This window comes from Branchiostoma floridae, chromosome 18 (genome assembly GCF_000003815.2).
Source record: "Branchiostoma floridae strain S238N-H82 chromosome 18, Bfl_VNyyK, whole genome shotgun sequence".
In the NCBI taxonomy this organism is placed as follows: Eukaryota; Metazoa; Chordata; class Leptocardii; order Amphioxiformes; family Branchiostomatidae; genus Branchiostoma; species Branchiostoma floridae.
This window is the reverse complement of record NC_049996.1, coordinates 828,992-842,832: the sequence shown is the minus strand read 5'-3', so window position 1 is coordinate 842,832 and position 13,841 is coordinate 828,992. Positions and strand designations below refer to the sequence as shown.

Sequence of the window (13,841 nt, the reverse complement as noted above, 5' to 3'; positions counted from 1 at the left end):
GATATACGCACGAGTTTATAGATTTTAATGAGGACATTTCTTCTCAATCCTTAGGATTAGGAGCAAGGCCACCCCTTATCTCTATCTGTGGGCATTTACGTTGTGTCTAATACTTTTGCACAACTCTAGCCTTTGAAGTTTCATGGGTGTAAGAAGTATTTCGTTTTAAACTCTCTTTTTGTGGCTAAATACTATACAACATCGGAGTCTTTTCACAAGGCACGCTTATACTTGTATCAAGCTTGCTAGCATTTGGGTTAAATTTTGAAAATTTGAAACATACGTTGTCCAAAACTCGATAGCTAGTGTTATTAGTCAATTTTTTATGTTTATTATTTAAAAATAATGTGGTCCCTTTTTTAGACCGCTGGGGCAGTGGGTTGTTGTCAACTTTGTATACGGCACCGCTTTTTACCTCCCCAACCGAAAGGCAGGTATCCATTTTTAAACCTGGGTGGAGTAAGGAAAGTCGAACAAGGAAAGCATCGAACTCGTGACTTTCGATCTTGTTTCCGCTAGCATATTCACTCAGCCATCCGACGCCACTGTAATGGCCTCAGATACATTCTTAATTGTAAAAGAAAGAGGGATGCAAAAATTACGACGGACAACAAAAATTGTATCCGTTCTCAAAGATCACGCGGGCATTTTGGTCTGAAACTTGACATTTTGTCTGAAGACTCGAAACAGCCAGCTAGTGTCAGGAACACTGCCCAGTCTGTACTGACAGGTGGGATCCGTTTAGCGCCAAGTTCAAAGGGCCGGGACATCGGGAAGGTCCTGATAGGGAATTCCTGACCTTGTGCCGTTGTGATAGGGCTGATCTGGTGACCTTGGACTTCTAGACGAGAGTTCACCATACAGAAAATGATAAGCACTACACCACTAGCTAGACTCCCTTGCAGTCTTCGGAACTTGGCTGTTTTTTTTTTGGGGGGGGGGGGGTGCTGTTTGCTGTTTGCGGACTGGGCAAAGACAGGCTATCACGGCAAACTCCCTTCCACAGCAAACTTCCTTCCTCGGCAAACTCCCTTTCCCGGCACAAGAGCAACGTTGAACATCGCGGACCAACGCCCCCTACCCAGCCCAGTTCCGAAGACTGCAAGGGAGTCTAACCACTAGCCAAGCTTAATTATCTCCATGGAAAATTGAGACATAACGTTAGTTTTGGGTGTGTCTGTGTCGGTCTGTGTGTGCGTCTCTCTGTGTTTGTGTTTTCGGATTTGTGTAGTCAACACAACTCAAGAATCTCTTGATGTATTACGATGATAGTTGGCATGTGGGTAGCTATAGGTGTTGTTAAGGCAAATGTCAAGGTTGATTTTGAGCCCCCTTGTATGTGACCTTGGTACTGCAGCAGAACTTCTATTTTTTATATCTTTTGACCTGGATGTGCTATGGTCTTGATTTCTTGATGGCAGATAGCTTGTGACACAACTTAAGGAAGAAGTTCCTTCATACGTGTGGATCGATATATTCAAGTCCGTATGAGTTGCGTATTAATATCATTTTGACTTAGGCCTTTCCCATGGACACAACATCGGAGCATTTCAGGTGGTTCGAACCCAGCACCTCTTGGCCAAACGCCCTACCAATTAACCACCGATGCCACCATTTGGGTTGAAAAAATATTGCAGCTTTTGAGACGACCCCTATACCACCTGTGCAGATGAGCCCGTCCCGTCAGTATAAGATCGTCTGATGATGACATGAGAATGTAACCATGTGACACCGCAGCCAAACGCGCTGACAGGAGCACATCGGGAAGCGCTTGACTCCCAGATTCTCACACCAGATGAACTTTTCTCTCCAAACATCTCTTCCTGACAGAACTGAAGCTAGATGACAGCCAGATTGTAGATTCACGCAGCAGAGTAACCACAGGTGTACAGTAGGCCTATGGTATTCTCCAAGCAAGACGAATTCGGTCTACTAAGTCTCTACTAGACTCCGGCCTTGCGGAATAGCAATAGGGGACTATGGCCAAGTTAGGAGTAAAAGCCTAGTAAGAGTTAATTGGTTCGATAAGTTTCTGATTCATTTTCGGTATTTGATTTTATGGAGTTAATGTTTTCTCTTTTGACTTAAAATGACGACTGTGCTTGAACTTTGTATTTTTGCAATTGTTTTATCAATGAATGTCCCTCTTGCCTCAAGTGATTTTGAAATTATCATGTCAGCTGTAAATGGGGTCATTGCGGTTGAACGTCAAAATTCGATAGGGCGTCCATTCGGAACGTCCTAGGGTGTGAAAATGTATAAATTTTCCTCTTGCTATCTTTGTTTTTTTAATACCAAGAATTCCGTTCATTATTTTCGTTATTTTTTTTGGAGAATGAAAATGTCTTACTTGTGAAAGAAGTTCCTGATCATTGTCTAACCAGTGATTCTACAAGGTGGCCCTAAAAAGATCCCATGAAATAAGTCTGTATGCAAATTAGATTTGAAATACTGGGGTACCCCCTAGGTCAATTACGTCATCATGACGCTCATGTGACCTGACAAGTTGACAGCCAATGACAATTTCCCGTCAGTTTGATCCAATAACGATGACTCAGATCAAAACCAACAGACACTAAATCTAGTTTGTGCTGACAAGATTAACGATACGATCTACTTTAATCCGATTAGCAAACGGCTTAACACGATTATCTTCTTTTTTATGGCATTTAATGCCCATTGCAAAAACAAGGCCATGAGTGAATCACGCTTTTACGTCAAACTGACAATTATCGTGTCAATTTGACGAGACAAAGAAAGATGATTCAAGCGAAGTATTGTTACAACTTCTTGTAAAAACAAAAGCGGATTTAGCCGTTAACCAATCATTGCACGCGTTCTAATTGTTTTGAGAGCGTTTCTTTTCTGATTCGTTCGTTGATATTTTTCAATTCACTCACTGTTTATTGTTTGGCTAATTGATTAAATTGTATGTATATCGCCCACGCGCGCATAGATTTTCGTCCGAAGAAGTTGTGAAAGAACAAAAATGAAGAATCTATTCTTCGTTATACTGTACTATGTGTTTTCAGCCTTCCTGACCACTTAGATTTTATAATGAAGGCAAATTTGTTTTGACAAACTTTTATTCGCACGCTCGCATCAGTTTTGGGCTTCCTTAGAATCAAATCAATATTGACTTATCTACTCTTAAACTTACAAATGAGTGGTGCACTAGAATTGACACAAAACAACACACAGCAATAAAGAAATGTGCAAATTTATTATAATTGGACATGAACAGAAAACGTTAGCAATGACAATGTAAGTGACTGCTCGTTGTGGAAAAAAGAATTCTCTTATATCCTAGAAAACGTTCTATTTCCTCCTAAAATTTACTATAAGATTATGTGGCGTAGACAAAGAATTATGAAGTTACAATGCTAAAAGACATACAATGTTGCAAAAACACGAGCACAACACTGAGACTGAGCCATACCCTAACATCTGCTTGAAGTTACACTACGTTACATACCCTAACATCTGCTTGAAGTTACACTACGTTACATACCCTAACATCTGCTTGAAGTTACACTACGTCCGGGAATAACCCAATGGGTGATGTTTTTACAAGGACGAGTGTCAAGGATGTTTGTACAGATACTGAACCAATGTGGGTCCGGTTTCATCAACAACGGATAGGGTTCCACATCATTTATTATTACTGAAATTGACACCGATCAGATTTTATGACATACCCGTTGTGAGCTGCCGACATCGAACAGAAATGAAATATAAATTATGATCATCTGTTAGTTTCTTCAAAGTACAATTGATATTTTATTCCATGTTGTAAACCATGTATTTCTTCTCTTGTTTGGTGATTCATAATATTCAAAATTTACGAATTCTTGTACACGCTAACTCTTTATCCTTAGATATATTCGGTTTGGTAAGTAACGCTAGTTCACCTTTATCCGCGGAGTAACCAATATCCGTTGTTTTAAAAAATAATGTTTTGGGTACTAATATCAAGTCTCTATACGGCCGGTGGTTTCAAATTGCAATATTTTCAAAATGTTGAAACAATTTCCGTCAACTTGACTCAGTATCTAAAAACAACGGATATATGTTACCCCGTGGATAAAGGTGATCTAACGTTACATGTATTTATTCAGTCTTGGGCAATGTTGTCTTTTGATATTTCTGTAACTAACAAGTAGATTTTAGTTGTGCTTCTACAAGAGAGAGAGATGATGCGATAGAAATAGGGAGCGATATCTATTAGTATATAGGGGACAGTAACAGATGGATAGATGGAAAGAGCTCGAGAGAGAAAGGGGGGTTGAATTGGCCGAAGTGTGCAGCATGTGTATCAGTTGTAGTACCTAGAAGGGACACGCACTAATTCCTGAGTACTCTCCAAATCGTACAAGTACATTCTGTCACTACAAGAGTTCCGAGAACTACTCTTCAACCACTTCTCATCCAAATCTGGGATTACAGAAAACAAGGACAAACCACACTCGACCACTTGTAATCCAAGTCTTAGGATTAGCAAAACAAGACGGAAGTACACTCAAGCTCTCCTGATCTAAGTCTGGGATTACGAAAACAAGGCGAATTGGGTAGTTTCTTCAAACAAATTTCTTTGAGTGATAGCAAAATTGTAATCTTTGCTATACGCTACATGTTTTATAGACTAGGACGTATGATAGGAATAGGAATTTCGTATACGATTGAAGTGCAACTTTCTGGACTGTTCCCTTGTCGATACTCGACCAGATACTCAGGATAAAACGGACACTGCCGATGCAATGATACTTCATTAATTTCAAATCAATCGTTACCTTATTTCAGACTGACACAGTTATACTTATCATAATCAACATATCAATCAATTATACTCTACATTAGTAACGTAAAAATCCCTATATCTATATCTTCTTTTTCCTACTACGAGAAAATTCCGACTTGACCAGGTTGTGTCTATTACACTGTCTACTAGAAAATTCGAATATCTGAATCCTTTTTTCCTGTGGTGATCATGAATTTCGATAAGAGAAAATGCCGACTCGACCAGACTGTGTCTAGATCATAACCCTCCAAAATCGCCTAGCTTCAACCTTTTCCTGTTGTAAAGACGCGTTCAAAGTCTTCTCTAAGACCTCTAAGCTTTCTTGGTCCTTGTGAGAGTCTAAATGTCTACCAAGGGGTCTTACGGAGGTTATGTTTCTTCTAAGGCTCAGAATAAAGACGTAGGTAACTAATGAGAGGAGGTGACCCGCGTGTGTATGAAACAAACACCTCTGACGAGATGAACAACTGATCTTTAACAAGGTAAATATCGCCAGTACAAGTAGGGGAAGCAAAGGTCGAGATTTTAGGAGTGGGAGCTACCACCGTAACATTTTGATAGGGGGGGTAGAAATTACGGTGCGGTCACACAGATTCGTCGTATGTCGTCGTACGATTTTGATGTTCATATTCGTACGGTATTTTTGGTGTAGGAATTTCCAGCGAGATGTCAAAAGCGAACCACTTTCTAAGCATATCTTTGGCATTTTATCAAGACGGTGGGTAAAACAGAATTTTGACAAAATATGCATGAAAAGACGCCAAAAACCAACCGGAGCCTAACCTCTGCTGGAGAGTAGAACCAGACTTCTACGATATTTTTGGGGTCGCAAGATTCCGTGCGACACCTCCATGGTTATCTCAAGAATGTCCCCTTTACTTGTTGTCGTAAACAACGTGTGACATGACACTTATATCAGACATAAAGAAATATTTTAATATCAGACATAAAGAAATATTTTCATCAAACGTAACCTTTTATTGATAACAAAGTATACACAATATGAAATTTAGTAAAAAAAGAACACTCGGAACATTGTGTTCAAAGAGAAGTGATTATTCAATATCCTGGAACAGAAACGTATCCCATATATGCTATCATTCATATGTCTAAACAGGGACGCTATATATCGTCCTTGGTCTAAGCAATGTTATATATAATGTCATTGCCAAACATTTCACAGTGCAAAATTTTCAACATTTATGCACACGTGTAAAATGTATGTCGCCTTTTCTTCAGCGCCAATGTTATACCGTTAACAAAAACGGTGATTTGAAAATAGTTTCGTGGCGGCAAAAATGCCTTCCTTGCTAATTGTCTGTTGTGCGGAGGGTTTGGGTAACTTGATCGCCTTGTCGAGACAAGTGGACAAACACGCCGCATGGCCATTTCACGCCAAATATATAATTGCTGGCAGTTGTGTCCGAGTCACTAGTGCGCGAAAAAACGTGTGTCCTTGACAAGGTACATGTATGTATTTTGTACACAGAGATTTCGTTGTATGGGCTTAAACGCCAAAAATGTGTTCACGGAAGTCATCACAAACACTTCCTACTTTAGAAAATTCACGTTTCAGAAATTGCTCGAACCGTTTTGAGTTAGAGTCGCTCGGTGCAAGAACAATTGTTTGACCTGACGACATGCGGTAACGTTTGGTCAAAGAAAAAACAAAACACAACCCAAGCAAACAAAGCGAGGCATGATCAAGGACAAGAAAACACTTAATCATAAAATTGAAAAGGCAGCAAATAAGATTTCAAGTTTGTGAATGGTTTTGTTACTACGTTTGGCGCTTTGTGTAAACAATTCCCACAGAAACTAGGCGTGCAGTCAGTGTGTTGATATTGCCCCCCTCTTCCCTTATCAATATTATATTTGAATTGTTTTGTTTGACAATATTGTAGGGTCGGACGACTACCTAAGGGAGCGATCGTAAAGTTATTTGCGTTTCGAAAGAAAGTCAAATATCCCTTTTCTCTCAGTACACGTGGTGGACTGACACGTTTTGATAGGAAGCTACTTTTTATGTCGTTATTTGCTTTCGTGATTGACCGTAACAACAAGCAGGGGACGGGCGGCCCCTCCCCCGACGGAGCACCCCGCAGTGGCCCCCTAGTCGGCCCGCCCACCGCCAGCTCGCTCCCGCCCGCCCTCAGGCCTCTCCAGCCGTTTGTCAACCTTGATTGAAGGATCCATACGGCAGTGCGGCTCCTTCGCCCCTCCCCTGAACCCTCCCCGCCGCCAGTTACAACAACAACAGGTTTCTGTGCCGGGCCGATTTCCAAAATACAGTCACTTTCACCGGCCAGTACCACAGGTGCTCTCGTACGCAGACACTCCCCCGAGCTCGAGACCACCAACGAGAGGGAGTCGCAGCTCCGTCGGTGTTCTCCGCCGTCCAGTCCCGAAGTGTATGGACCAACCCGCGCGGTGTCACCCAACCCGGGATTTTGGAACTTAACCCCGTGTATTTCTCGGTCAGAGTAACACTAGCCACTACGACAAGCGATCAACTCTCTCGCAGGCGTGATCATCTCGGGATTTTCCGGTGTTTTCTTCCCAGCTACTCGAGGACATGTGTTCGGCTCGCTCAGCTATGGACGCCGCAGCCCCGACCGGTTTCACCGTACCGGCGCTTGGACTTCTTCGGGCGGCCTCGCTTCTCACCGCCGTAGTTTTGTGCATCATCTCGCCGGTGGGAAGAACGCAGCTTATATCTGGTGAGCATAACTCACATGCCTGCGGGGCAAACTAGCACATGTGTCGGGAACACGGTCACCGGTTGTTGTGAGCGGCGTTCGCAAGTTCACAGTAGGACATCGTGCTAACAAGTCACTACTGACATGTGGTGTTTGTTGTTACTATACAACACACAGCCACATCGTTTTCCTTCGCTTTTATCACAGACCTTAACTTTAGTTGACTGTTTAAAACGGTTTGCACTTAACTATTACAGTGGCATACACTACCTTTTTAATGTTTCCGTACAAAAAGGGTGGTCCTTATAAAAGTACCATAAAGTTCGCGAAATTTCTCCATGTTTGCTTATGTTACTCCAGCGTGAAATACTGAAATAGCAAAGAAACAACCAACTTCCCCTCCTAGGTTCGATTGCGACTTGCAGGAACGAGGGAGAGCCTGTGATCATACCACTCATCGCTTTCGATCCCTGCATCAGTTGTATCTGTCTGGTAAGTCATTTTATTTATAAACATTATCAAACGCCTTTGCGAAATCTACAACCATCCCCATCGAAATGTGGTACTTTTTTGCTGTATCTGTCTGGGAGGTCACTTTATTTGTAGACATTATCAAATGCCATGGTGAAGTCCACAACATTCCCCATTGAAATGCGGCACTTTTTGCCGCATCTGTCTGGTAAGATACTTTATTTATAAACAGTAAACATTATCAAACGCTTTCGTGAATTCTACAACAATCCCATCTGAAATGTGGTACTTTTATGTTCCAATGATTGAAGACCACAAGTTCCATTGCTACTAGCAGGCGTAAGAATTCACAATTTGTTAGCGTTGAGAAATACATAAACATCCTCTTCTGCCCACTTTCAGCTATGAACTTAAATTGCCAGTTGATAAAGTTTTGTAAATTATGACATAAACCGTCCTAACAAAAGGATTATGCGTAAACAGTGCAAAATTGGCGATCTTTTTGTCCAAAATGGTTGCTATAAAATCTTTATAAAATAAGAATAAAGAATATGAATATTACAGATAGCTACAAACTGATACCCCAATACTTATACATAAAGGACTGTTTACACATTGGTTTGGCCGGTTGCAAAGAATGGTATGTTCTACCTATACATATATCTACACTGTAGTAAGGGCGTTTTGTGGTTTTGACATAGTTCTAATGTACAAAGTATCTGTCAGGCCATATCGGAAACAGTGTCACCACTTCAGAATCAAACTGTCACTTGTTATATAGGACCAGTAGCTACTTAGACGAAAAGGAATGTCCCCTAATATTTGATCAAGGTACCTCTCAGACACATCCCAGACACCATTGTTTTACCCCAAACAAAAAATAAACAATTCTACAGTATAAGAATTATCTTGATATCTACCTTATGTTGTTAAATATGTGTCAGACGATTCTAAACCTTATGACCGTAGCTTGCATATGCCATGAATGTTGTCACTGTTTGGAACATAGAAATTTATCCTATCACACTCACTCGACTGGTTTTCTCCGTGCCTTTTGCAACTGTGTCTCTTCCCATTTTCTCTACCCTTATCGAATGCTTAAGGCCATCGTCTAAATGTCATCTGACATTTGGTGAAAGCGAAATGAACTTTGTAATTGAAACTTAGACGTAAGGTTTGACATGTACCAAGGTTAGAGTGTGGGTTTGTATTTTGTGTAAAGATTTCAATGCGACAGTCCTATTTAAAAGGGACAGACTAGTTGACCTACTACAAGTACCGGGCGTTCGTGTGCTCAGTGTGAACTGTAGGGGTTCGACAAATGTAAGACAAGTTGTTTTATTATGAGCAGAGCTAGACGCCATAGCGGCAATTCAAATCCTCTAGATTACACTCGTTGTGTGTACATTTCACTCGTCTTAATCTTTGTACGATAATGGTGAAATTTGTCTTAGTTCTGTGGAAGAAATATGTGGATAAATTGGTTGTGTAGGATTATGCTTAGAGCGCCACCTGGTGTGCGAATTGTTTAGAAAGGTATGCAGCGAGTTTGGGGGGTAGACTTCTTTTCTTGCGTATGGTTGAAACTTTAGCGCTCTGTATGGGATCCTTATCTAGTGATTTGGTTGGTAATTGTCGTTGTGGAGGCTGTGAATAACGCATGAAGGGGCTAGAGTTGTTGAAATGCTCCTGGCGCCAGCTACCGTCGCCGAAGAAAGCGCTACCTGTCAGACATGGTCGTTTGCTGCACGCCAGCTACGATTCCAATGTCCAGCCAAGCGTAGTGGGCTATGCGAAAAGTGGTCTGTCGTCTTGGTCAGAGCGCCGTCGCTAATTATCAGTGTTAATTTCAGTGCAAATGAAGCAAGGCGTCTGCATGGACGGGGCTAGACTCTCGGTCGTGTGTACCCGGTTTTTTTCCCCGCCCAACTACTCGACCGGGCGCCGTCTCGCTTCTCAACTCGCCTCTTGTTTTCTTAAGCTTCGCTCAGTAAACAATGGCATTCAGGCTTTTTACCTGTAATTACCTGTACTGTTTCAATGTATGGCCCGACGTTTAGGTGTGATTACGCGAGCGCCTTGGCGAGTATTGTCGGCGGCATTGCGCTCTTTGTGCCCCGTAAGGTGAGATAAGAGAGCGCTGAAAAGGGTACACCTTCGCAGGTGAATGGAACACACCTTTACCTGTGTAGACACCTTTGTGTCACTTACCTGGGCTGCTCCTCAAACAAACCGGGAGGCGGAAAGATCAGTGTTAGGGGTCTATTATTACAATAGTATAATTGTCCTTAGAAAGGACGCCAATGCCAATGACTTACCAAAACATGCTCTCATACGAGGAACGTCTAATTTTACCATAATCTTCTAACGACTCATTCTAATAAGAATTCACATTTATGAAAACTACATTTTTTATATTTTGCGACTACAGTAATTTTTTTCTCTAGGGACTTTTTTAAAGACTAGTAATAACAAGTGTCTATTTTTCCCATGGTTATTTGGGAAGAAATTTTCCCACAATTTAGACGCACAGTAATTTATGTTTGAAGTGTAAAAATAATCAACTGGTACATTATGTAAAATTTGGTTAAATGTATGTCTAGACCTTAGCAAGTTAACTCTCATTTGGATTAAAATGTTTTATTAACCTAAAAATGTTAATTAGACATAATACGTCATGACAATTAAGCAATTAAAAAAGAGACGAAAAAATATCAAGATTTCATTTTAAAAAAATGTGTTCTTCTAAGTCTTGCTTTTTTCCGGTTCACGAGTACCATGCGTTATTTTTACAGTGTATATGATATTGACTTAGTAAATTACATCTGTTAGTTTCAATGGGGCGTCATGTGACACTGACAAATAGAAGATTGAAATTGACGATGAAACCTACACGAGGGCTAGCGACAGAGAAACAAAGCCAACGACACGGGGGCGCCGAGGTCACGTATCGAGCGCCTTGTCTGCAAATAACGTATCATTACATCCACTTAACCCATTGTTACAATCCACAAATTGCCTACAATTCCCATTTCTGGCGTTCCTTTACAGTATGGTTGTAAAAAGAGGTGTCTATTTTGGGTCTACTTAGCTCTAGGTTGTATTTTTTTAGGATATCGGTTACACCGCAAAGGACATATTATAATTCAAGGTAACGGATTAGGAAGCTTAAGGGGGACATTCGAAAAATTTGCGGGTTTAATGCCATGGGTATGTCCATTTCACAGCGAGGAAACTGACTCATGTGTTGTTCAAACTTTGTAGCGGAGATTATATATGTTTGAATAGCGCCACAGGCTTGGGAAAAACCTACCAAAAGTGGTGTAAGAGGTAATCTCTGAGCTATAATGTACACCCAACCCCCACATGGCCCTGGATTGCTGCCTAATGAAATTAATGCCCCTACTTGATGTGAAAACGATTTCATATTGGAGGGACCTTTCGTTACTGGTGGCTTGGGGTGGGTGTATGGGATACAGGCATGGTTTGTCCCGAGCTGCAGGTGAAGATGCGATATGACGTCACGTAACGTCACTTTCAGACGACCAATCAGCTGTGGTAACAAGTTCATGCAAAACGCATCTGTCAATTTCATGTGCAAAGTTGAGGTGCATCTATCGGTGTGAAACTTATCCAAATATTTAGATATTCCCATAATATCTACATGTATTAGATAATCTCTTGCGCGACCGTCAAAGTTTAGCTTTTGATGTAATAACAATATTTAGAAAAAAAAGCTTTTCTCGCTTTTATAACTCTATCAACAATAGCTAAATGGTCTCCCTAGAGGCTAAATTACGACTGACATAAAAGACAGGAGGCCCCGTAGTCTGAATCTGGATCAGAAACAAATCACAACTGTTCATTAGGATAGTCCATTTAAAGCCCCCTTTCCTCAAGTCGGACTGTTAATTGAATCCCATGTGAGGCCTGGTTCCGAGCTCTGATGAGAGGGGAGCCTGCGATTGGAGACTGTCGCCAGTTTTGGGTACTTCGTTTGGATTGGGCCGGGTCTTGAAATAGCCTCATTCGCAGCCTTCTAAGGTCACTGGAGCGCTGGTTTGCGATTTTCAACATATATGTCAAGGTTCGTATGCGGGAAGGTCGTGTCGGCACCCACTAGTGGCATAAGAACCTGGCCCATTATGTTAGAAATTGCGAATCAGCCCCCCCCCCCCCCCCCTCCCAAAAGGCTAGCGCTCCAAGAAGGCTGTGAAGGAGGCTAGTTTGGAAAGGTGACAGGATGCTTCCAAGAAAGAAAGAACGATTGACTGAAAGACACAAAGAAAACAGAGACACAAAGAGAGAAAGAAGAAAAATATTGAAATACAAACAGACATACAAGACAACGAAAAAGTCGTTTTCAATAGAATTTATCGGGAAAATGTGGAATAGCAACGTAAATCATTTAGAGTACTGATTTCAAGGACAAGTTCTCATTGTAACGGTGTACACCAAGTCGTGGTTATAGTGATTAAACAGCTGGATACCTGATTTGAGATTCCAACAATACCATTCTGCGTAATTTGAATTTTTTTGTTCACATATTTGAGTGTATTTCAAAGTTTTAAAAACTTTCCTCTTTAGAACAATCAGTCCACACCCTTTGAAGCTCGTATGCGAAGAGCTCACCTTAAAACCGGTAAAGCTGAGTTTTCTTAAACAAGTAAACAGTTAGGACGACTTCACGTGCATACCTAATTGACCGCCTTTGATGTTGCCAATGTTTGTGACATTTACAGAAAGCTGCATGACAACAACTTTCAATGTGTGAATAACGCATCTTCTGTGGGAAAAGCAAAATTGAAAACATAAGGTAAAGGTAGTCCCGTGGCACTTTTCAGGCAGTAGGGACAGTGGGTTGTTATCTACTGTGTGTAGGACACAGAATTGAAAAGTGGAGCCCCAACCCTCTCCTTCAACCCCCTTTTGCCTTTTTTACACTTGGGTAGATTGAGATGACGAAAGTCGCGTAAAGACACAACATCGGTGGCATATCAAGGGGTTTGAACGCAGTACCTCGGGTTCTGGGACAAGTACCCTAACCATTTCACCAACACGATTCTACAATACAATGAATATTATGAAACCCATTATTCTATAGCTTAAAGACAACAAAACACACAAAGCGTAACAACATTCCTTTATTAAAGAGAAAAAAATCGCTGAGCGCTCTGTCAAATCGCTAACGTGCCCCTGCTTCAGTGAGATCATACCCCCCTCCCCCCGATAGAGTTGCATTGATAGGTGCTTACCCAAGCCGGTCATCCTTAGGTAGACATCTAAAAACATCGCCTAGACAGAACAGGAGCAAACCAGATAAGAAATCACGAGTGTCGCACGACAAGAAAGAATGCTCCCTTTGATACATGCGATTCGATTGGGAACACACCTTCCTGAGGTCAACTGATATCCTAAAACGTGTGGCATTTTATCAATAAGAAAACCACACAGTACAATGCCTTTATCATACAAACCGGAAAACGATAGATGAATATGTAAAGTTTCAATATTCCACTACGTGAGGTTCCTATATATTACAGTAAATGCATTTAAGTTCGCGGGGATTTAATTTCGCGGTAACAGGAAAGAGGGCTTTTGTGGTGGTTTTAAGTTCGCAGTAGCACCATGCACTGTAGTCTCTTACTGCCATGGGAAAATGTTCGTGGTGGTCAAGTTTAAGTTCGCGGTGAAGCGGCCATCGCGAAAACCGCGAACTTTAAACCACCGCGAAAGTTTCTGCATTTACAGATGGGAAACGGGATACTTGACCTAATATCACTATCTTGTTATTGTGTTTGTACAAAGAAAGCTATCAGCTATGGAGTAGCATAGATCTAAGGAGGACGAAAAACCGTAATCTCCAAGCAGAT

The 13,841-nt window shown here is 41.3% G+C and overlaps 1 protein-coding gene across 1 annotated transcript in view; it reads left to right on the top strand.

The window, feature by feature from the left end:
• The first annotated feature begins 6,207 nt into the window (after positions 1–6,207).
• LOC118405947 (BMP-binding endothelial regulator protein-like) overlaps positions 6,208–13,841 on the top strand; it is a 35,066-nt gene continuing 27,432 nt past the window's right edge. Inside the window, exons 1-2 of the mRNA XM_035805800.1 lie at positions 6,208–7,518; positions 7,904–7,989. Of these exons, the coding sequence (XP_035661693.1) occupies positions 7,374–7,518; positions 7,904–7,989 (231 nt within the window). The 5' untranslated portion in view covers positions 6,208–7,373. The remainder of the gene's footprint in view (positions 7,519–7,903; positions 7,990–13,841) is intronic.